The sequence below is a fragment of the Bos taurus genome, chromosome 1 (genome assembly GCF_002263795.3).
Source record: "Bos taurus isolate L1 Dominette 01449 registration number 42190680 breed Hereford chromosome 1, ARS-UCD2.0, whole genome shotgun sequence".
Lineage (NCBI taxonomy): Eukaryota > Metazoa > Chordata > Mammalia > Artiodactyla > Bovidae > Bos > Bos taurus.
Window position 1 is genome coordinate 2,065,447 of NC_037328.1, and position 23,660 is coordinate 2,089,106.

The following is a 23,660-nucleotide window of genomic DNA, read 5'->3' on the forward strand; positions in this document are numbered from 1 at the left end:
ATTTATTTAGTTTCTGGCCGTGCTGGGTTTTCGTTGCTGCGTGCAAGCCTTCTCTAGTTGCAGCACCCGTGCTTCTCATTGCCATGACGTCTCTCCTTGAGGAGCACAGACTCTAGGGCACATGGGCTTCTGCCGTTGCTGCTCAGGGGCTCCAGTGCTCAGGCTCAGTAGTTGTGGTGCATGGGCTTAGTGCTCCTCTGCATGTGGGATCCTCACGGACCAGGGATTGAACCTGTGATCCTTGCACTGGCAGGCAGATTCTTAACTGCTAGATCACCAGGGAAGTTTTTTTTTTTTTTTTTTTAAACGCTTTTTACTAAATATATCAAACATACAGACAAAAATAGAATGGTATAAAGAGTCCCTTCTCACCCCCTGTACTTAATCTTTGAGCTTCAAAAAAATTAAATCATGGACTTCTCTGATGGGCCAGTGGTTAAGACTCCACGATTCCACTGCAGGGAGTATGAGCTCCATCCCTCCTCAGGGGACTAAGATCCCACATGCCGCAATGAAAGTGAAAGTGAAGTTGCTCAGTTGTGTCCAACGCTTTGGGAACCCATGGACTGTAGCCTGCCAGGCTCCCCTGTCCATGGGACTCTCCCATTTCCTTCTCCAGGAGATCTTCCCAACCCAGGGATCGAACCTTGGTCTTCTGCATTGCAGGCGGATTCTTTACCCTCTGAGCCACTAGGGAAGCCACAGGGCACAGTGCCAACCCCCCCCAAAAAAAAAATCAGATCGTGGCCAATCTTGTGATGGAAATCAAGCATTCCCAGGTCCCACTGAATAAGATACTTGCTGTATTTTACACGTCATTCCAGAGCTTCTTTATGATACTGGCATACTCCATCATGAAGTTTTGCATTAATTTTCTTGGTCTGAAGACTGTTGTTATAAAACTTTTCATTTTGAAGCTAAATGTATTCTGGTGCCTCCAAGGCCTGGAATGAGTTACATTCCCTTTGGGGAGCTCATCATTGAAACCACAACCACCTTGAGCTGGGACCAGAAAGATCTGTTACACTTAATGTAAATTTCTCTTTTTCAGTGTATAGGTCTACACCTGAAGTCCAATAGAAAAAAAAAATAAGTAGGACAAGAACTAAAGATAACTGTGAAGCAGTATGCATGCAGAAGTCTTTTAGGTGTTTCTAAGTTTTTCTTGCTCTCTAGGGTCATCTCTCCTGCACTTAATTTGCCTATGAATTCCTTAGTAACTTTTCTACTTTGTCTGTTCAGCCTAGTTTACATAGAAACTTTACATTTTCCAAACTCATATTTAATCAGTTTACAGTATTTAATCAAATTGCCTATTAATTAAAATCATAGCAAGCTTAGATGTTTTCTTGGAGACGTGGCAACTCATTTGTGGAAACGAAAGTGTTTGGTCACATTAAAAAGGAATGTCTGAGTGCTTTTTAATATGAATAAGAGAGTGAAACCAGGTAATCAGGGAACTGGTTAGTTAAGAGAGCTTTGGTTGTGTATAATTTTATGGTGCATTTATGGTGTATTTTATGGTTGTATATAAATTTATGGTGAAAGAAGCAGATAATTCATTCCTAGATAATAAATTTTTCATCTTACACTGAGAGCAGGACATCAGAATCTTACACCGATTTGATTAGTTGGATTTATCTCATCACTATAAAGAATAAGGGATTCTTATTTTTTATATTTCAGCATCTAAAACTCCAAGTAGACATATTTCATTGTATGTTTCAATTATATGGCCCATAGAAAACGTGAAATGTTAAGGAACACGTAAACCAAAGTGTTAGTGTTAGTGCTGTTTTAACGACATGGGCTCTTTCTCCTTCCCAAGTTTTTTACCGGTTGGTGGATAATGATCGATGCAGCTGTAGTGTATCCGAAGCCAGAGCAGCTGAACCATGCCTTTCACACATGTGGTGTGTTTTCCACATTGGCTTTCTTCATGTAAGTATGAGGTAACTCTCAACTCAAGATTATTTTTCTAAAAACTTTTTTTTCTCAAAAGTTTAATGCTATCTGGAATAACTTCGATTGAGTCTTTAACATGATAGATATATATGTGCGTATATCTATATTCCCATTTTATTAAAATTTTTAAAAATCAAGAATGACTGTTGAATTTGGTCAGATAATCTTTTTATCCTCTATAATGATTCAGCATGTGATTTTCGATCTTATATTTGTTAAACTGACAAATTACTATGTTTTATAGATCTTAAGACTATTTTTTGTATTTTAACATCTCTGAATATCAGCATGCTTCTCATAGTCATTGGTATCTTATAATTCATAATTTTTTTCCTTGGCAGCATGAAAAATAATGGTGCATCTTAAAAATCATTGGCATTTTAGATTTAATCAAGTTTGTACATTTGTAGATTTTTTTAGGAGGGGAGTAATCCTTGAATATTCTCATATATTCATCTTTTACCATGGAATATTATTTAAATGTATTATTGACTATATTTGCTAGTATTTGGGGGAGGACAGGATTAACCTTTAAATTAAGAGATTGATCTATGGCTTTTCTATTAAATCATTTTCAGGTTTAGCCATTCTGTCACTTCCTAAAAGTTTAGAAGTTTTTCATGGATGTCTTTTAATAATTTAAAAACTAGGTTAAACATAAGATTGTATAATTTTATTATAGTCAGGAGCTTTAAAAACGTTTAAATTTGTAGAAGATGGATCTACTTATATTCATTCAGGATGCTAAGTAAAGACAATTCCTGCTACAAATGAACCTGCTCTGACAAAAGTGGAAAGAGAAGCTGAATAAAGTGAGCCTATTTATTATACGTAAACCACATGTTCTCTGAATTTGAGAAATGGATGAGAGAAAGACACTTGACTTTTAACACAAAGAGAAACTTTTGAGCTCTTGGTTATAGTGAGAGCCTTAAAATGGGGTCACACACAGCAGGCCACTCATGTAAAATCGGCAAGGAAATCAGAAAACCGAAGTCTCTTTCATAATCTCTGGAGGCACGTGATAGTAATCCCTGAAAATTAAATCTTTTCTGGGTGTATTTTAGTAAAGTAAGACTACTGTAATATTTCTATCCATTAGGACATTTAAGTTAAAAGATACATTCAGTTATTTAGATGTTGACTTTAGTTAGAAAATGTTTCTCTTCTAAATGACTTGTGAAAAAGATATACCCTTCTAAATATCTGTGACTCTCTTAGCAGCCTGAAAGCTTATTGGATGATTTTGTATTGTTCTAGGATAAACGCTGTGTCCAATGCTCAGGTGAGAGGTGACAGCTATGAGAGCGGCTGTTTGGGAAGAACAGGTAAGGCCCTTTTGAGTGGTTACTGTATGCTAGTGAAAGAGGGATTTATCAGTAGAAAAAACAAAGCCTCTTGTGAGTCTTTATTTAGGGATGGTAATGATTATGTAGAATTTTTAATGTTTTGCTTTATTAAAAGTTTAAAAGTTTTTGTTATTTAAAACTTTAAGAAAGTTAAAGTTACTGGTTTTTGACATGTTATATTGCCCATAGTATATAGATAAAATATACCACTCAGAATCAGTGGATCTTGACTCCAGGTTATTCTTCCTATACTAATGATGGATTTATTCTTATCCCAAATATTGACCAATAATATTACTTACAATATAGCTGATTGTGAATATCTAACACCAAAGTACGAACACATTAAGAGATCAAACTTAGGGCTACAGTGTTTTTCACATTTAGTTCTGATCACCTGAATAACCAACCCATAGACTACAACAAAAGTGTCTAGAACAGTCATGCTGTCTACATACACATTTTTTTGTTTGAAATCTTTTGATTTGTCATCCAATAGTATTTTTTTTTATTCCGACTATAACACATTCTATTAGAATCCAGGGGTTTGTTTCCAGTGGAATTTTCTTGCTGTATATGAACAGTACAGGACTAGACATCCTGTTTCTAGCCTTTAAGGATGAGGGAGGGTAACTTGTAATTATAGTCAGAAATTGGGAATACGTGGGAAAGGAATTTTGAACGATGATTAGGAATAATAGCAAAAAAAAAAAAAAAAAAATTAAAAAATATTTAAAAAAAGGAATAATAGCAAGCACTTGCAGAATTCAGTTGAGTTCAGTTGCTCAGTCATGTCCATCTCTTTGCGACCCCATGGACTATAGCACACCAGGCTTCCCTGTCCAATACCAACTCCAGGAGTTTGCTCAAACTCATGTCCATCAAGTCGGTGATGCCATCCAACCATCTCATCCTCATCCTCCTGCCTTTAATCTCTTAACATCAGGATCTTTTCCAAGGAGTCAGTTCTTTGCATCAGGTGGCCAAAGTATTGGAGTTTCAGCTTCAGCATCAGTCCTTCCAGTAAATATTCAGGACCCATTTCCTTTAGGATGGACTGGTTGGATCTTCTTGCAGTCCAAGGGACTCTCAAGAGTCTTCTCCAGTACCACAGTTCAAAAGAATCAAATCTTCAGCACTGCTGATTTCTTTATAGTCCAACTCTCACACCCATACATGACTACTGGAAAAACAATAGCTTTGACTAGACGGACTTCTGTGGACAAAATAATGTCTCTGCTTTTTAATATGTTGTCTAGGTTGGTCATAACTTTTCTTCCAAGGAGTAAGCGTCTTTTAATTTCGTGGCTGCAGTCACCATCTGCAATGATTTTTCAGCCCAAGAAAATAAAGTCTGTCACTGTTTCCACTGTTTCCCCATCTATTTGCTGTGAAGTGATGGGACCAGATGTCATGACCTTTGTTTTCTGAATGTTGAGCTTTTTTTTTTTTTGAAAATCTTTTGAACTTTAATGGTAAAGAAAATATAATACATTGAAACATTTGCAATGTAAATAAAACACTGCTTAGAATGAATGTTGAGCTTTAAGCCAACTTTTTCACTCTCCACTTTGACTTTCATCTAGAGTCTCTTTAGTTCTTCTTCGCTTTCTGCCATAAGGGTGGTGTCATCTGCATATCTGAGGTTATTGATATTTTTCCTGGCAGTCTTGATTCCAGCTTTTGCTTCATCCAGCTGGCATTTTACATGATGTACTCTTCATATAAGTTAAACAAGCAGGGTGACAATATACAGCCTTGACATACTCCTTTCTCGATTTGAAACCAGTTTGTTTTTCCATGTCCAGTTCCAACTGTTGCTTCCTGACTTGCGTACAAATTTCACAGGAGGCAGGTCAGGTGGTCTGGTATTCCCATCTCTTGAAGAATTTACCACAGTTTGTTGTGATCCACACAGTCAAAGGCTTTTGGCGTAGTCAGTAAAGCAGAAGTAGATGTTTTTCTAGAACTCTTGCTTTCTCAATGATCCAATGGATGTTGGCAATTTGATCTCTGGTTCCTCTGCCTTTTCTAAAGCCAGTTTGACATCTGGAAGTTCATGGTTCACATACTGTTGAAGCCTGGCTTGGAGAATTTTGAGCATTACTTTGCTAGCATGTGAGATGAATGCAATTGTGCAGTAGTTTGAACATTCTCTGGCATTGCCTTTCTTTGGGACTGGAATGAAAACTGACCTATTCCAGTCCTGTGGCCACTGCAGAATTTTCAAATTTGCTGGCATATTGAGTGTAGCACTTTCACAGCATCATCTTTTAGGATTTGAAATAGCTCAACTGGAATTCCATTACCTCCACTAGCTTTGTTTGTAGTGATGCTTCCTAAGGCCCACTTGACTTCACGTTCTAGGATGTCTGGCTCTGGGTGAGTGATCACACCATCATGGTTATCTAGGTCATGAGGTCATGAAGATATTTTTTGTATAGTTCTTCCATGTATTCTTGCCTCCTGTTCTTAATATCTTCTGCTTCTGTTAGGTCCATACCATTTCTGTCCTTTATCGAGCCCATCTTTGTATGAAATGTTCCCTTGGTATCTCTAATTTTCATGAAGAGAGCTCTAGTCTTTTCCATTCTGTTGTTTTCTTCTATTTCTTTGCATTGATCACTGAGGAAGGCTTTCTTATCTCTCCTTGCTATTCTTTGAAACTCTGCATTCAAATGAGTATATCTTTCCTTTTCTCCTTTGCCTTTCGTGTCTCTTCTTTTCTCAGCTATTTGTAAGGCCTCCTCAGACAACCATTTTGCCTTTTTGCATTTCTTTTTCTTGGGGATGGTCTTGATCACTGCCTCCTGTACAATGTCACCAACCTCCATAGTTCTTCAAACACTCTGTCTATCAGATCTAACCCCTTGAATCTATTTGTCACTTCCATTGTATAATTGTAAGGGATTTGATTTAGGTCTTTCCTAAATCGTCTAGTTGTTTTCCTCACTTTCTTCAATTTAAGCCTGAATTTGGCAATAAGGAGTTCATGATCTGAGCCCCAGTCAGCTTCTGGTCTTGTTTTTGCTGATTGCATAGAGCTTCTCCATCTTTGGTTGCAAAGAATATAGTCAGTCTGATTTCTATATTGACCATCTGGTGATGTCCATGTGTAGAGTCTTCTCTTGTGTTGTTGGAAGAGGGTGTTTGCTATGACCAGTGCATTCTCTTGGTAAAACTCTATTAGCCTTTGCCCTGCTTCGTTTTGTACTCCAAGGCCAAATTTGCCTGTTACTCCAGGTATCTCTTGACTTCCTACTTTTGCATTCCAGTCCCCTGTGATGAAAAGGACATTTTTGGGGGGTGTTAGTTCTAGAAGGTCTTGTAGGTCTTCATAGAACTGTTCAATTTCAGCTTCTTCAGCTTTACTGGTTGGGGCATAGACTTGGATTACTGTGATATTGAATGGTTTGCCTTGGAAACGAACAGAGATCATTCTGTCGATTTTGAGATTGCATCCAAGTACTACATTTCTGACTCTTGTTGACTATGAGGGCTACTCCATTTCTTCTAAGGGATCCTTGCCTACAGTAGTAGATATAAATTCGCCCATTGCAGTCCATTTTAGTTCACTGATTCCTAAAATGTCAATGTTCACTCTTGCCATCTCCTGTTTGGCCACTTCCAATTTACCTTGACTCATGGACCTAACATTCCATGTTCCTAAGCAATATTGTTCTTTATAGCATTGGACTTTACTTCCATCGCCAGTCCCATCTACAACTGGGTGTTGTTTTTGCTTTGGCTCCGTCTCTTCATTCTTTCTGGAGTTATTTCTCCATTGATCTCCAGTAGCATTTTGGGTACCTACCGACCTAGGGAGTTCATCTTTCAGGGTCATATCTTTTTGCTTTTTCATAGTGTTCATGGGATTCTCAAGGCATGAATACTGAAGTGATTTGCCATTCCCTTCTTGTAGAATACTTTGTGTGTACCAAAGACTAGCCTGAATTCTCTACATATATTAACTCAGTTAATTTTGCAATAGTCCTTGGAGCTAAGCGATCTTGTCCTCAATTTTAGGTGAAGGAACTAAGGCATAGAGCTCAAGTAACTTGTCCAAAGTCAGAAAGCAAGTGTGGTGGGGCCAGGATTTACACACTGACAGGCTGGTTTCAGAGCCTACGCTTTTAGCCACTGTGTCATGCTTGTATCCAGTCGAGAACCGTTTAGTCTCCTGGTCTGTTACCATTACTCAGTGTAATTGAGGATAATTTTATATGAAATATAAAGTTCAGTTTAAGGTGTACAACTTGAATTTTGACAAATGTACGCAGTGTGTAACTACACCTGCAGTCATAGTGTAGAATATTTCCATTACTCCAGAAAGTTTAACCCCCTTTCCCCTACCTGGCCACCACTGATCTGCCTCCTGTCAATGTAGTTTTGCCCTTTCTAGAATCTCATGTACCCACTGAATGACTCCCACTTTCCCTCTTCAGCCCCTGGCAACCACTACTGTACTCTCTGTTTCTGTGAGCTCGACTGTCTTAGATACCTCACATGAGGGCATGGGGCTGGAAGAAGGAAATCCTGCCGTATGTGACAATAGGGATGAACCTGGAGGACGTGATGCTAAGTGAACTGAGCCAGTTACAGGGGGACAAATAAGCTTTCTTTTACACCTGATGCTTTAAATGCTGATGCAGATTTTATAATTTCACTTGCATTGTGATCCTTGAAGAATTGGAGAGGCTGGAGATAGTGACAAATGACAGACAAACCTAAGTTAAAAGTGCATTGTGGGGCTTCCCTGGTGGCTCTGTGGTAAAGCATTCACTGCCAGTGCAGGGGACACAGGTTCGATCCCTGACCTGGGAGGGTCCCACACGCCGTGGAGCTCCTGAGCCCGTGAGCTGCAGCTATTGAGCCGCTGCTCTAGAGCCACGAGCCACAACTACTGAAGCCCATGCACCCTAGAGCCCGAGCTCCGCAGCAAGAGCAGCCACCACGGTGAGAAGCCCCCACACTGCAACTAGGGAGTAGCCCCCACTCGCAACTAGGAAAAGCCCACAGAGCAACAAAGACCCAGCACAACCAAAAATAAAAATAAATAAAAATTATTTTAAAAAGTGCATTGTGTGTGTTTGTGTGTACATGCTCACTTGCGTGTCTTGTGCCCCAGCTTCGGCAAGTAGTGTCAGAAATGAGTGAGAATGAAGAATAAAAGCATGTATTAGCAAGTGAAAATGTTGTGCATAGAGCGCACATTTATTTATTTGATCATTAAAAATATATTCCACAGACATTGCTGTGGATTATGTTACTATTATCTATTTTGTATAGAAAATTGTGCTGTAACTTACCCAAAGCTTTTTAGCTTAAAGGTAGAACTTGTATTTGTCTTGGGTCTGTCTGGTTCCAAAGCCTGTACTTTTTACTCTTAGTGACTATTACATTTTATTCCATGATTATTCTCTACTCAGTTAAAGTTCATAGTACAGTTTATACATGGTGCCTTTAGTGCAAGTTCTGTCTAGTACTTCAAAAAATAAGGGCAGACTGTCTTATAGGCATGCTCAGTTATTGCCACACTTTCATACTATTTTAACAGTTTATTTGTAATTTATTCCTATTTAATTCCCAGAGTAACTTGCAGGAGAGTGTTATCAAAGTAATAAATATACAACAAATGGGAATGTTAAATAAGAAGGAACAGGAACCCCAGGTAGAAAGGAGATCTTGTACTTAGAATCTAGGACAAGATGGATACTCTTATTAATTGTTTATTAACCTGACTCTGAGCTTCCTTGTAGTCAAAGCAAAAAAGGGAAAATATTAGTTTTTTATTTTTTGTTAAACAAAAGCATACTCATTTTTTAAGGGAAGTTTTTTTTTTCTTGTTCTATCAGAAGAGTTTTGAGTGGTCACATATAAAGGACATGAAGGAAAATAATTACAAGGAGTTTTGGTAGTTCCTTTTCATTTATTTTAGAAAAAAGCTGTGATTGAATTTGGAAGATGTCTTTCTCCAAGGAGCTAAACATTACTGTATATTTCTGGAGATCTGCTTAGTGTTATGATAAAACTGAGATAATCTGGAGACCCGTTTTTTTCAAACATCAGCTATTCCAGCCATGCTGAGCTTTGAGCTTGCTGCTTATCTGGTGTCCAAAATATATGAATTTCTGTTCACTTAGTAACAGAATATCTGCAATGAAGGCAAGTTTAGCTATTATGGAAATCAACTTGGGTTTTATTTTCATTCCAGTGGAGCTTTATTCAAACCCTTCCACAGGGTGACAGGCTGTCAATATACCTGTGATCAGGGTCTGGCACAAATGCTAACTTGCTTTCCAGTAAGTGTGTTGAATCTACTCACGTGTCCAGATGTTCACTGTATTGAGATTCTGTGTTGTATAAATTCAAAAATTCTACATAGTGAGGGGTTGAAGAGATGGTTTTGTCCTTGAACTTTTCAAGGATACGTGGCACAAGTTGCCACCTCATCCATAAGAGAGACTGATATATGGCTGCTGTTAGTACCATATCGAGTAGTAACATGATATTAATACTGATGAAGAGGGGACATATGGTCTTTATTCATTTGCAGTCTCTCTTTCCTGTATGGTAATGGCTGTCTGAAATACATTTGTTACTTCTAATAGAACAATTACTTTGATAATATATAAGAGGATAACTTTTCAGTTAGGGTTCAATTAATCAGTTTGGTTAAGTAGGCAGACTTATGAAGCCTGCCTACTTTAATTTACTCAGCTGTTAGTTTTTTTAGCCAGTAGAACGGCAACTTACCCTTTTTCCCTTCCCAAGTATTGCTTTACCCTTTTTAGTTTTATTTTTTTAAATCTTCATTCAGTTAATTATTAAAGCAGGTGTATATAAATATGTGACTATCTTTGATAGGCATAGTGTATATTAAGTTGTGTGTTCTAGTGTTATGTATTACTGAGACATAGAACTGCGGAAATGAGCAAATCATGAAGCCTGCTTTTCACACAGGTGCTCGAGTTTGGCTCTTCATTGGTTTCATGTTGATGTTTGGGTCACTGATTGCTTCTATGTGGATTCTCTTTGGTGCCTATGTTACCCAGAGTAAGTATTTATTCCTCTTTTCTTTCGTAGGAGAGATTCAGATATGTCTTTTCTATGTGGCTTAATCTGTTATCTTCTCATGGAGTAAAATTTAGTGTAATTACTCAGCTTCAAGCTAAGACTCTGTGTAAAAATAAAAGTTGTTTAATGTAACTTTCTTGTGGGGTCATTGAGTGCAGTAGGGTAGGCTCGCTGGGAAATCCAAGCCACTGACAAGACCAGGCAACTCTCAGCCGTCTCTCGAGGTTCTCATTCCTTTCTTACCCTAAGCAGCCAGGCTCTGCACTAGAGGCCTTTTACTGAGGGTCATGGTCTTAAAGTGGGAACCCTGCACAGGGCTACAGCCCCTTATACACAACTTGAAAATCCATGAAGTGCTGAAGGTCAAGAAATTCATAACCAGCTTGGCAGCAAAACCTGACTTAAATTGACCTGGGGCTCATTATTATCTTTATTTGCTTTAATAAGCATTCAAATGTTTTATTATGGGAGGGAATATGGTTGTGTGATTGTGGGATACTGGTCCAAACCCAGTTGCAGGTGCTATGTAATATGCCCTGTGTTATCATTCTTAAATCTGAAAAATTCTGAGTTCTAAAACATGTCTGGCCCCAAGGATTTCAAGATAAGGTGTTATGGACACCAGTATCTTTCTGTCCACTGATACATCTCCTCTCCAACCCCAGTCTCTAATTTTTCATTCATAGGTACAAGGGGAGTCTTTTAAGTGCAGGATTGAAGACGTGTGTAGCGTTCATGTAGAAACTGTTGATGCAATGGAGCAAGCTCTTAGTACACTGTTCTGAGTCTTAGGACTGTTTCAGTCACCACAGCTTTTCATCAGGGAGGCGATGAGAGGTTTTGAAAAGCAGGACCCAGTTGTACCCTGTACTCCTGGAAGCATCGGAAGAACCTTTAACTGGCTCTCCCCCTTCACTCCAAAGATAGGATCAGTTTCAGATAACACTTTATTCATCATCTGATGCCTCTGTCTTTGGAATCTCTTTGTCACTCTGCTTAACTGTCACATCTCCTTTTCCTGACCCGCAGCTGACCTTTTAATGTAGTGATAGGATCCCTTAAGTATCATAGGTTGATCAGTATTAGATTTTGGAATACCTTCATCTCTCATTTTGTGCAAAATTAATAGGTGTAAGAGGTCAGTGGTTGACTAATGTTTAAATAATACCACTCACCAAATGTATCTAAAATGTGTTATTTTAGTTAATTAAAAATACTATGGAGCTTGCAGTTGTTGGCCTGTTCCATGTAGCATGCGCAATCTTCCTTCCCCCACCAGTCGAAGTGCAGGATCCTAACCACTGGACCGCCAGGGAATTCCCTTTAGTGGTTGTATCTTAATCTTTAAAGATCCAGTATATATTGAGACATTTCTTGATTATGGATTTTCATATTCCTTTTCATATTCATATTCATTTTCATATTCCTACAGCACTGCTTATTATATATACTTAAAGTGTTTTGGCCAAACCACACAGCCTGTAGGATCTTAGTTCCCTGACCAGGGACTGAACCCGCACTCCCTGCAGTGGAAGCTCAGAGTCTTAACCACTGGACCACCGAGGAATTCCCTATGTCTACATGTTAGTTTGCAAACTGAACATGCATTTACTTCAGAGAGCATTTCTAACACGTAGTTCACATCTTTTAGTGTACAGGTTTCCTGGAACTGTTACTGATAGTAGCAGCTGACAGTCACACAGTGCTTCATGAGCAAGCACTGTCATGAGTGCTGTGCGCAGTCTACACCTCTCACACTCTGTGCGGTAGCTGTGCTTACCATGTCCATTTTACAGATGAGGAAAGTAAGGGATAATGGGTTAAATAATTTGCCCATAATTATGCATTTAGTCAGTGGTAGAGTTGGGATTCAGATCCCAGGGTACGGCTCAATCTTGGAGCTTTTAACCATGTAGCTGTATTGTTTGCTGTGATTTCAAAGGCTACAAACTGAATATTTCTTCATCCTACCTAGTATTTTTAATCAACATTGATTGTTTTATAAAAGTTAATATCCACAAAAATTTGAATCATTTCCAATGTTTTCTTTTTCCTTCTTAGAAAGAGAGTGACTCTTTTCTCCAGGAGAATATGATGATGAATTCTAATGATTCTTTTTGCATATGTGTCAGATTTATGAAATAAAACTCTTAAATTCATGAAGGAAAATGAGCTGAACAGACTGTTAGATCATCAGAAATGTAATTTGCCTCTTTCTAACATTGCATATTCCTAACGTTGTGTATTTCTATCACTGTGTACTTCTAACATTGTGTGTTTCTGACAATTGTGTATTTATTGGCCATGGGACGTGACGGATGAGCTGCTGCTTCCTCAGCAGTTCAGATGTAGCTGAAACCATAGCAAATACTTAAGTCAAAAAGAAAATCTAGTAAATTCTTTGTCTTTTATCCAGAATGAAAGTAATCTTTTGTTTTAAGAGAATAAGATTGGCATTTTCTTACTTCAGTTTTGTTGTAGATTTCTTTTTTCTTTTCTTTTTTTGGCTGTACCATGTGGCTTGTGGGATCTTAGTTCCATGAACTGATTGAACCCTGAAATTGAGCCCCAAGAGCGAAAGCACAGAGTCCTCGCCACTGGACTGCCAGGGGATTCCCTCATTGTGGATTGCTTGGAGTTAATGAATAATAGTAGTTATTTTATAATATACAGAGCATTATAAATGTCACAAATACTTTGTTGTTGACCTTTGCCTTTTGTAATCTTATGATCTGTTTCACTTTGTATGTGCAGATACTGATGTTTATCCAGGACTAGCTGTGTTTTTTCAAAATGCACTTATATTTTTTAGGTAAGTTGCCTAATTTTTAAACTATACGTGTATACCATTTACAGAAACATCATCTTTATTATAAGAGCAGCATATGCAATGAAACATGGATAAATCTACAGTGGATAAAACTTATTTTAAAACGTGAAAGTTCTACTATTGCATAAAAGCATACATAAACCACTTAATTAGGGGCCCTGCTATATGCCAAGACCTAAGCTGGATGCTTTATGTATGTTAACTTTTTAAATTCCCGTGTAATTGTCTTAAGTATGTGAACCAGATGGTGCTCCTATTTTATCAATGAGAAAATAAGACTCAGAGGCTTACTTAAGTTCACTTAATAAGCAAATGCAGAACAGAGATTTGGACCCACCAGACTGCTGTTTCCATAGGCTGTGTTTTGTTAAGAAGCCATATCATGCACCTTCAGTTAAAAAAAAAAAATTAGAATTAATACATAATATGCATGTCATATACAAAACCTGATTGGGGAATTAAACTTTTTTTTTAAGTTTTTAAAGATAACTTTAAGTAAAATAATAAAATGATCCGAAGTGCTTTTTAGGGGTAATCTTCTATAAAGCTTCCAAAATGAAGCCTGTATCCTTTGCTTTTTGAGATGAAAATGTCTTTTAGTGTAAAGATAGGTAGGTACTTTGGGCATCATTTATAAAATTACACCCCTTACCCTACTCCTCACTCACTGAAGCATTAAGATCTAAGTGTTGAAGAAGTTTGTTTTTGTCATTGGTTTTAAGGAGTTGGATTATGGAGGGCTATGGTGTCGTTTTCTTCATATTTCTTCTGTTTGGGGTTCACTGAGTTTCTTGGATCTGTGGATTTATAGTTTTCACCATACTTGGAATCTTTTCAGACAGTATTTCCTCAGATCTTTTTTTCTGTCCACCCTTCCCTCCTGGGTTCCAGCTATACACATAGTAGGCTGCTAGATGTTGTTCCACAGCTCACTGGTGCTTCGTTCTTTGCGTGCTTTTTTCCTACCTCTCCACCACCGCTCTTCTGCCCACCAAGTCTTCTTCTCTTGTTTTCTCTCTGTGTTTCATTTGGGTTAGTTTCCAGTGTTATATCTTTAAATTCACTGATGTCTGCTTCCATCACATCTAATCTATTACTCCCATCCAGTGTGCTTTTCATCTCAGATATTGTATTTTTCATCTCTGTTAACTTGATTTGGGCATTTATTTTTTTCACCATTTCCACGTCTCTCCCTAACATGCTTATGCTTTTCCTCTGTCTTCTTGAACATATGAAGTATGTTTATAACTATTTCAATGTCCTTGTCTAATTGTATCAATTCTCAGTCTGTTTCTGTTGATTACTTTTGTTTCCTTTTTTCATTCTGGGTCTGAAGCTCTGTTTGCTCTTTGCTGGTAGCTGACTGGGAGCTGGACTTTTGGGTGTTCCTTTAAATGTTTTTGAGCTTTGTTCTGAATGCAGCTCAGTCATTTGGAAACGAGTTGATCCTTTGGATCTTGCTTTTAAGCTTTGTTAGGCAGGCCCAGAGCAGCTTTAGGGCCCCCTTGCTAAGCCAGAGAGCACTTCTCAGTGTTCTTCCTGATGCCGCATGTGTTCTGAGGTGTTCACTCTGCTATGAGATTGTGAGGTATTCCCAGCCCTTTGGGAGCTCTGGGAATGGTTCTTTCCAATGTTTCCTTCCCTTTTCTTGGGTAGTTTCCACACACGCATCTACTGTCAGTACTCGGCAGAAGCCCATGGGACCCTACCCTCTAGCTCTCTGTCCTCCACCTTGCACACTCTGGCTGCTCAGCCTCCCGGAACTCTCGACACTGTCTCGACTCTGCTCACCTCAGGAGACCCCTGTGCCTGGGCTCCCTCTTACTGCACCGCGGCTGGGGCACTCTTGGTTGTGAAAGACGTGTGACTGTTTCTGCGTCTTGTGACTGTATTTCTTGGCACATGACTGACACCCTTTTGGGAATACATTGAATTTGCACAAAGATGTCTTAGGCACTGTTTCGAGATCAAATTTAAATTCAGATTCAGCCCTTTGCAGGGGCAGATGAGCCTGTGTAAATGACAGTTGGTTGAACAGAAACCTTGTGTGTGTAAAGGCCTGTGCTCACGTGGGCAGTGGCTGCTGCACCAGCTGTGTGCTCCGCCCAGAGGCCAGCAAGTTACGCAGCCAGCCGTGCTTCCCGTGTGCCAGGCCTTTTCTGAGTGCAGAGGGCAGCTCCTCCTCCTCCTCTGTTTGCTGTGCCTGCTGGTCCGCCACGCCCTGGCCACTCACCTTTGAAGTTTCTTAAGGTTCTGCTCTAGGCCTCTTCTAGACTCCTTCCCTCTCTCGATGAGGTCCTTTTTGCTGGGGACTTCAGTTAGTACCTGTGTGCCAGGGAGCCACAGATGTCTGTCTCTGTGTCTAAACCATGTATTGGATTCTTACTTATCCCTTCCTGAGTGGCTAATGTTTCAAATCTAACACAGCCAGTGTACCCAGAGCTCAAACTCCTGGTCCCAGAGTGTCCTATCTTTCTGGCCTTTGCTTCTTCCCCTCATGCCTTGCTGAGGTAATTATTTCTTCCTTTCCTCTCTCTCCTCCTCCCTTCCTTCCTCCTCTCCTCCCTGCCTCCCCCCAGGTCTTCAGGGCTGTGGCAGCTTTTCTCTAGTTGTGGAGAGTGGGGGCTGCTCTTGCTGGTGGTGTGTGGGCTTCTCACTGCGGTGGCCGCTTCTGTTGCGGGGTGTGAGCTCTAGGTGCATGGGCTCAGTAGTTGTGGCGCATAAGCTTAGATGCCCCGTGGCATATGGGATCTTCCCAAACTGGGGATCGAACCCATGTTGCTGCATTGCCAGGTGGATTCTTAACCACTGGACCACCCCGGAAGTCCCACACTCCCTTTCTTTTAGATCTCAGTTCAGTCATCACTTCCTTAGGAAAACCTTGACCTCTAACTAGGTCTGATCCTTGTATTTCTCTCTCTTGGTCCCATGGGTATCACTGAGTTGGGATTTGGTTTTCTCCCACTGGTGAGCACATTTGTCTAGTTTTGGCTCACAGTCCCATTCCCAGTGCTTAGCCAGGTGCCTCATGCCCAGCCAGCACTCTGTACAGTAACTTTCTGTAAATGAATGAAGAATTGCGTCATGGTCTGTTTTAGGATGCTTCAGTTTTTGTAGCTCAGATATTGTAGAACCCTAGAGATGTGAATGACCTTATTGCTGGCCACGATGAGAAATGTGCTCTTTCCTTTACTGGTGTCCTATCCAGTAACTTTAGGCTTTAAGAAGATACTAAACTCAGCCATGAGGTCCACAGACTGCTTTATAAAACAAGCAAATTCAGACCAACAGCACCACAGTCTTTAATTTTAGAAGCTGATAGAAAGGATCAGTGAGGTACCCATCAAAGCATATTTAGAAAATGAATTCTCTATTGTGTTTCTATGTGATTTTACCTCACAATTTATTTTAATATCTTTCCAGCACTCTGATCTACAAATTTGGAAGAACTGAAGAGCTGTGGACCTGAGACCACTTCTCAAATCACGTTTTCCTTTTGTTATATTCTATCTGTAGATAATTTTTTATTTCAGTATAGTTTACACATTGCCAAATGGAATAGATTGTACATTAAATGTTTTGTCTCTTTACACTTTTATGTAAAGCCCTGAGTTTTTAAATAGTTTTATGAAATTTCTGTCCTTTTTTTTTTTCATTGAATTAGATTGTTAATATGTACATAGTGTAAGACTATATAGATGAGATGAGGAGTGTCAGTTTTTTTATTCTTGAAGACTTAAAGCTTAATATGTTCCCTGAGCCAGGGTTGTATCATCATGGTCATTGTAGCATTAACTACTTTGCCTGATTTTCAAAGATGTGCAAAAAATGCAGTTCCACATATCTGAAATAAGCACTGAGCCATTAAAAGGGGTATTTTAGCAAGTTGTAATTTATTTTGGCTTAAAAATTAGATTTTTTTTAAAGGAAAAATGTTTGTTCTTATGTATAAAAAAAGTGGACTTTTATATGAAGATTTTTAAAAATGCCCGAAGGACTAGTTTGAAAATCTGTTCTAAAAAACAATTCCTCTACTAAGACTTTATTTGAGAAAGGGTAATACATGGTCGCATAAGCTCAGTTTTACACGGCTGATGTAAAAAGATTGGTAGGCAGCTCAGCAACATGCTTCTTAACAAAAGCAGCTTAAACCGTTGTCGTTTGACAACCTACTATTATCTGATGTTACCGAATTCTGTATCAAGCAAGTTTGAAGACAACTGCAGTTTAAAAGCATGAACCATATAACAAAAAGTGGAATAATTAGATTCAGGATAAAAGCACTCTTCCCAAAGGGGATCCTCATGACCTAGTGAGAAATTAGGCATTTCATCCACTCAGTGACTTGACTGCAGGTCTGTCTTTGCTTCAGCTCTCAAAACATGAGGTGAACTCTCCCTGCCAAATACATCTTTAACCTGAAAGTTCTTACTCCAGTTGAAAGCTTCTTTTGCTGAGTATGAAATACTGTATTTGCACTATGTGTATTCCCTTGAGAGATTTCAAAGGGAGAGCTGGGTCTTTATTTCTACTTTGGCTTTCCTTTGTTTTTTTTGTTGCACTTTTCAACAGGTTTTTTGTTGTTGTTGCACTTTTTTCCTCCAGAGGGACTTTTCTAGAGCCTTTTGTTGTAAGACAGAATAGTATTAGTGATATTATATGCAGCTTCTAACATAAGCCGTGTTTTGCTTATGTTAACGTCTCTCCTCTCTGAGGTTTTACCGCGCACAGAGTATGAAGCAGTTGTGGAATGCTGTGCCTTTGTCTGATATCATCTTGTTTAATCACTTTCTCTTTGTTGTTTTTTCCTTCAAAAATACCGTCTGGCTTCCAATAAACTGTAAGACTAATTACATGTTTCCACTCCCTTGTAACTTGTTGCAATAAATATTACTTCTCACACATTGTAATATTGTTAAATCTGTTGGAGAAAACAAACTCTACAGTTTGGCTTGCTGCTCAGGTTTCAGTCATTCCCAGTGGTCCTGGTCAAAGAAGTGACTTCCCTTTACAAAATCTATATATATATATAGATTGCCTGTTGGGCTCAGGGGACACAACCGCTCAGCTTGTGAGATTCTAGCTCCCTGGCCAGGGCTCAAACCTGGGCCCTCAGCAGTGAAAATGGGGAGTCCTGACCACTGGACCAGCAGTGAACTCCCAGGAGAAATATATTCTTCTCAGATTTATGAGGTGCTACTGTGAAGGCTCAGACAAGGCGATGGCACCCCACTCTAGTGCTCTTGCCTGGAAAATCCCATGGACGGAAGAGCCTGGTGGACTGCAGTCCATGGGGTCGCGGAGGGTCAGACACGACTGAGTGATTTCACTTTCCCTTTTCACTTTCATGCATTGGAAAAGGAAATGGCAACCCACTCCAGTGTTCTTGCCTGGAGAATCCCAGGGACGGGGGAGCCTCGTGGGGTCAGACACGACTGAAGCGACTTAGCAGCAGTAGCAGCAGCAGTGTGAAGGCTAATGAAGGGAAGGCTGACTGAAATAGTGGCTGCTTTTTCTATTTTTGACTCTGTCATGAATTTGTTTTTTAATTGGGAGCAAATCACTTGATTTCCCTGTTTGTTTCCTCATTAAAAAAAAAAAGATAATGTTAGTATCCACTCCTATCAGACACTGTCAGAATAGACTCCTTTGTAAACCTTTAAAGGTACATGTGATTCCCTTAAAATCTCCCTGCTAACACAGGTTCAGTGGCTATTGAATCCAAGTGTCTTTTGGTGTTTTGTGTAGGACCAACATCACCAGAGCATTATATGTTATTAATTACACTGTTTCTGAGTCCTCGTTGTATACTTTGGGTTGTTGCTGTAGATGCTGCGTCTTTCCATTATATAAATTTTTGACGTGTATCAATGTAATGAGGTAGCAGAGATTGCAGACTGGAAGATCAGTGCCTTATAGCATTTGCTGCTTGTGCAAGAAACCCCAGGGTGTTTGACATGTGTGTTAGTCACTCAGTCGTGTCTGACTCTTTGCGACCCTATGGGCTATAGCCCGCCAGACTTCTCTATCTATAGGGTTCTCCAGGCAAGAGTACTATCGTGGGTAGCCATTCCCTTCAGAAGATCTTCCCGACCCAGGGATCGAACCTTGGTCTCTTGCATTGCAGGCAGATTCTTTACCATTTGAGCTACAGGGAAGTCCTTTTTTTTTTTTTTTTTTTTAGTGTTTGACATAGATGCATTGAACTCAGGTTCGCTGTAGTTTTCCATGATGGGAGGGTTTTCAAACATAATGTTAACTCTGACCGCCCCGCCCCGTTTTTTTTTTTTTTTTCTATTGCTTTTTTTTTAAGCAATTTCATTGCTCTGTTTTGTATTTAATTGGCTCATATCAAACATCAAATCTCTGCCAACCTTATTGATTTATCCCTTTTTTTTTTTCTTGTACTCTATCACCACACACTCATTTTGATTTTGTTTAAAGTTTATAAAAATGACGGGCTACTGTTAGACAGTTTCATCTCAAATAACACCCTAATAAATCCTGAGGGATAAACATCTGATGCTAATTTTATCCCTAACAGTCACATTTGATTTTAACAGCCTGTGCTCTTACTTCAGAGCACTCTCTTCACTGTATCATCTATTCAAACTGGGAGGATTGAAGTAGAAATTATTATTTTAGTCCCTTTGTTGATTGTTTTTCTTATTTCTTTGAAAACAAAGGAGTAGCCTAACATGATGGATAGGTTGAATGCTTTTCTGAAAAATTACTGAGGAAAATCAGAACATGCTCATTTAATCCCAGAACAGTTCTTTTTTAAGGAAATTGTGATGCCATCTTTGTTTTCACAGTCCACCCCCATTTTCCTGTAAATAGCCTTTATTATGGTTGCATTTTATTTAAAATGAACTATATATCCATCCTGGTTCTTTCATACCTAAAGACAGTGAACTTTTCTGTTCTTCCCCTGCTCTCAATTTCATTTGGACCAAACCCAAAATATTTCTCCACCTCTTCTTTTTCCTTCCCCCATGCTTTAAGCTTTCAAGCTTTCCAAATCCAGTCAATTGTCTTGCTTTAAAAATAATTTTTATTTACTTACCTTGGGCTGTGCTGGGTCTTGGCTGCTGTGCGGGCTTTTTCTAGTTGCAGCCAGCGAGGGCCCCTCTCTGGTTGCAGTGTATGGGCTGCTCATTGCAGAGCAGGGGCTCGAGGCACGTGGACTCAGTAGCTGCAGCTCCCAGGCTCTAGAGCACAGGCTCAGTGGTTGTGGCACTGGAGCTTTGTTGCCCTGTGGCATGTGGCATCTTCCCCGGTCAGGGATCAAAGCCGTGTCTCCTGCATTGGCAGGCAGATTCTTTACCACTGAGCCACCAGGAAAGCCCCAGTCAGTTCTCCTTTGCTGTAGAATCTGTAGAGCCTCCCCAAGACCAAATTAGTGAGTTCTGAATCTTTGCTCCTGATGGAAATGCTGGGTTAGGTGAGCTTTCGGCCACAACATTTTCCTCAGCCATCAATACATAACCTTGCTTCATGTGTGTTTCTACTTAAAAACACCTTGTTTAAATGTAGTTGATTCACAGCCTTGAGCGCAAAGCAACACTATACCTTACGCCTGAAGGAAGCTTCTAACTCACGCATTTTTTTCCCTGCTAGCATTTGTGAAGAACCTTCTATGCCCTGTGTATGGTCTCATTTCACCCTCACAATTGGAGGTAGGAACTTTTATTGGAGAGGTGAAGGGACTTGCCCACGGATCGGAGTCACGGCTCAGGCCCTTTGTTCCTGAGTGCGAAGTCCTCTCCTCAGCCAGCATTTCTGAACTGCCCTAGAACCTTGGCATTTCTTTAGGAAAAGATGTACAGTGGTCAAAGAAGCTTGGAAGACCTTTGGTTGAACTAGGTTAAAATTTTTTTTTTCCTGTAAAGTTCCTTTCTTAGAGCTTTTTATAAAATGTGTCCTGTATTTTTTAGGAATGAACTATCAATTCTATGGGCTGCCCTGGTAGCTTAGTGGTAAAGAATCTGCCTGCCAATGCAGGAGACTCAGGTTCAATCCCTGGGTCTGGAAGATCCCCTGGAGAAGCAAATAGCAACCCACTCTGTATTCTTACTGGATAGTCACATGGACAGGGTAGCCTGGCAGGCCACAGTCTCAGTTCAGTTCAGTTGCTCAGTGGCGTCCACCTCTTTGCAACTCCATGGACTGCAGCATGCCAGGCCTCCCTGTCCATCACCAACTCCCAGAGTTTACTCAGACTCATGTCTGTTGAGTCAGTGATGCCATCCAACCATCTCATCCTCTGTCGTCCCCTTCTCCTCCCGCCTTCAATCTTTCCCAGCATCAGGGTCTTTTCAAATGAGTCAGTTCTTTGCATCAAGTGGCCACAGTATTGGAGTTTCAGCATAAGCATCAGTCTATGGGGTCCCAAAGAGTTGGACACGACTGAGTGACTGAGTACGCACTTCCCCAGTAGCATATTGGACACCTTCTGACCTGAGCGGCTCATCGTCCAGTGTCATATCTTTTTGCCTTTTCACACTGCCCATGGGGTTCTCTGGATAAGAATACTAGAGTGGTTTGGCATTCCATCCTCCAGTGGACCATGTTTTGTCATTACTCTCCACTATGACCCACCTTTTTTTTTTTTTAATGTTTATTAACACCAAAAACATTTTGCATTGGGGTATAGCTGATTAACAATGTTGTTATAGTTTTAGGTGAACAATGAAGGGACTCAGATGTACATACACATGTATCCCATGTCTTGGGTGGCCCTGCACGGCGTGGCTCTTAGCTTCACTGAGTTACGCAAGCCCCTTCACCACAAGGCCGTGATCAATGGACGGGGTTTAGATTGCTTTACTTTTCCCTAATTCTGCCACTGCCACTTACTAGCTGTGTGAGCCCCACGCTGTTTGAGAATTGATAGAAGGAAATGCCTCGTGGTGCCTGGAAACAGTAAATGATCAATAAAGCTGGGTCCTTCTTTCCCTGGTGGCTCTGCCTGAAGGCGTTTTTCCTTTGTCATTTGATGGCTTTTTAGCCTTTGGTCACAAGGTGGCGTGCCATCTTAAGACAGCAAACGAGACACAGATGTAAAGAACAGACTGTTGGACTCTGTGGGAGAAGGCGAGGGTGGGATGATTTGAGAGAATAGCACTGAAACATGTACATTACCATATGTGAAATAGATCACCAGTCCAGGTTTGATGCATGAGACAGGGTGCTCAGGGCTGGTAAACTGGGATGACCCTGAGGGATGGGATGGGGAGGGAGGTGGGAGGAGGGTTCAGGATGGGGGACACATGTATACCCGTGGCTGATTCATGTTAATGTATGGCAAAAACCACTACAATATTGTAATTAGCCTCCAATTAAAATTTAAAAATAAAAAATTTATAAAGATACATAATTTAAAGTCAGAAAAAAAAAGAATCTGGAGACGTTTGTTTTTTTGAGCCTGCCAGTGGTTTTTTTTCTTTCTCTTGTAGTAGATTTAACACAGGTTTAGTCATTTTATATAGGGTTTTAGATGATAGTATATGCCTCTCCAATTCTTATATATATATATATATATAGGCTGCACTGGGTCTTGGTTGCTGCCTGCAGAGAGCAGGCGCTACCGTCTAATTGCCGTGAATGGGGTTTTTATGGTGGCTTTGCTGGTTGACGAGCACAGGCTCTAGGGCGCGAGGCCTTCCGTCGTTCCTGCATGTGGGTTCTGTAGTTGCGGTTCCTGGGCTCTAGAGTGCGGGATCAGTAGTTAGTTGCCCTGTGGCATGTGGGATCCCTGGTCCAGGGATCGAAGCTGTGTCTCCTGCATTGCCAGGCAGATCCTTAACCACTGTCCAACCATGGAAGCCCCCTCTTCAATTGTTTAAGCTGCAGAAAATAGGATATTTTACATTTCTACAAGAGTAGCAAGGCAAGCCTTCTGGAACCCTGTGGATTATGCCAGTGCAGAGATCAGCAAATCTTTGACATGGGAGCACCTTATCCAGGTGACAAGAGGGATTCAGTATGAGGCAAAGTGTATTTACTTCTGTTAACGAAAGTTAGGAGTGTAGAGATTGACTGACTTATTTTGAAATAGCTTCAGACTTACAGGAAAGTTGCAAAAATAACTCAGAGAATTCTAGCTTCCCCAGATGGTAACATTTTACCACAATCGCTTTAGTCTTTTTTTTTCTGAGACATTTGACAGTATGCTGCAGACAAGATACCTCTTTACTCATGAACACTTCGGTGTATTTCTGCAAATCACAACTGTTCTACAATACCAAAATCAGGAAGTTACCATTGATAGAGCACTAAGGACTTCATTTGAATTTTGTCAAGTGCCGCACTCGTATGCTTTATAGTAAAGAAAAATAAGGTTTTTTTCCGGTCCAGAATCCAGTCTGTGATCGCGCATTGCATTTAGTTGTCATGGCCCTTTAGTGGCTCTTTTTTAAAAAATAATTTTATTTATT

General features: G+C 40.0%; 1 protein-coding gene across 6 annotated transcripts in view; it reads left to right on the top strand.

The window, feature by feature from the left end:
* Positions 1 to 18,123, top strand: part of TMEM50B (transmembrane protein 50B) — a 36,873-nt gene extending 18,750 nt beyond the window's left edge. For all 6 annotated transcript variants that reach the window (XM_059886653.1, XM_059886647.1, XM_059886651.1 and 3 more), the window contains 5 exons: positions 1,829 to 1,941; positions 3,226 to 3,293; positions 10,278 to 10,370; positions 13,146 to 13,203; positions 16,645 to 18,123. In XM_059886653.1, coding sequence (XP_059742636.1) covers positions 1,829 to 1,941; positions 3,226 to 3,293; positions 10,278 to 10,370; positions 13,146 to 13,203; positions 16,645 to 16,690 — 378 coding nt within the window. In that variant the 3' untranslated portion in view covers positions 16,691 to 18,123. The remainder of the gene's footprint in view (positions 1 to 1,828; positions 1,942 to 3,225; positions 3,294 to 10,277; positions 10,371 to 13,145; positions 13,204 to 16,644) is intronic.
* Positions 18,124 to 23,660: the final 5,537 nt, after the last annotated feature.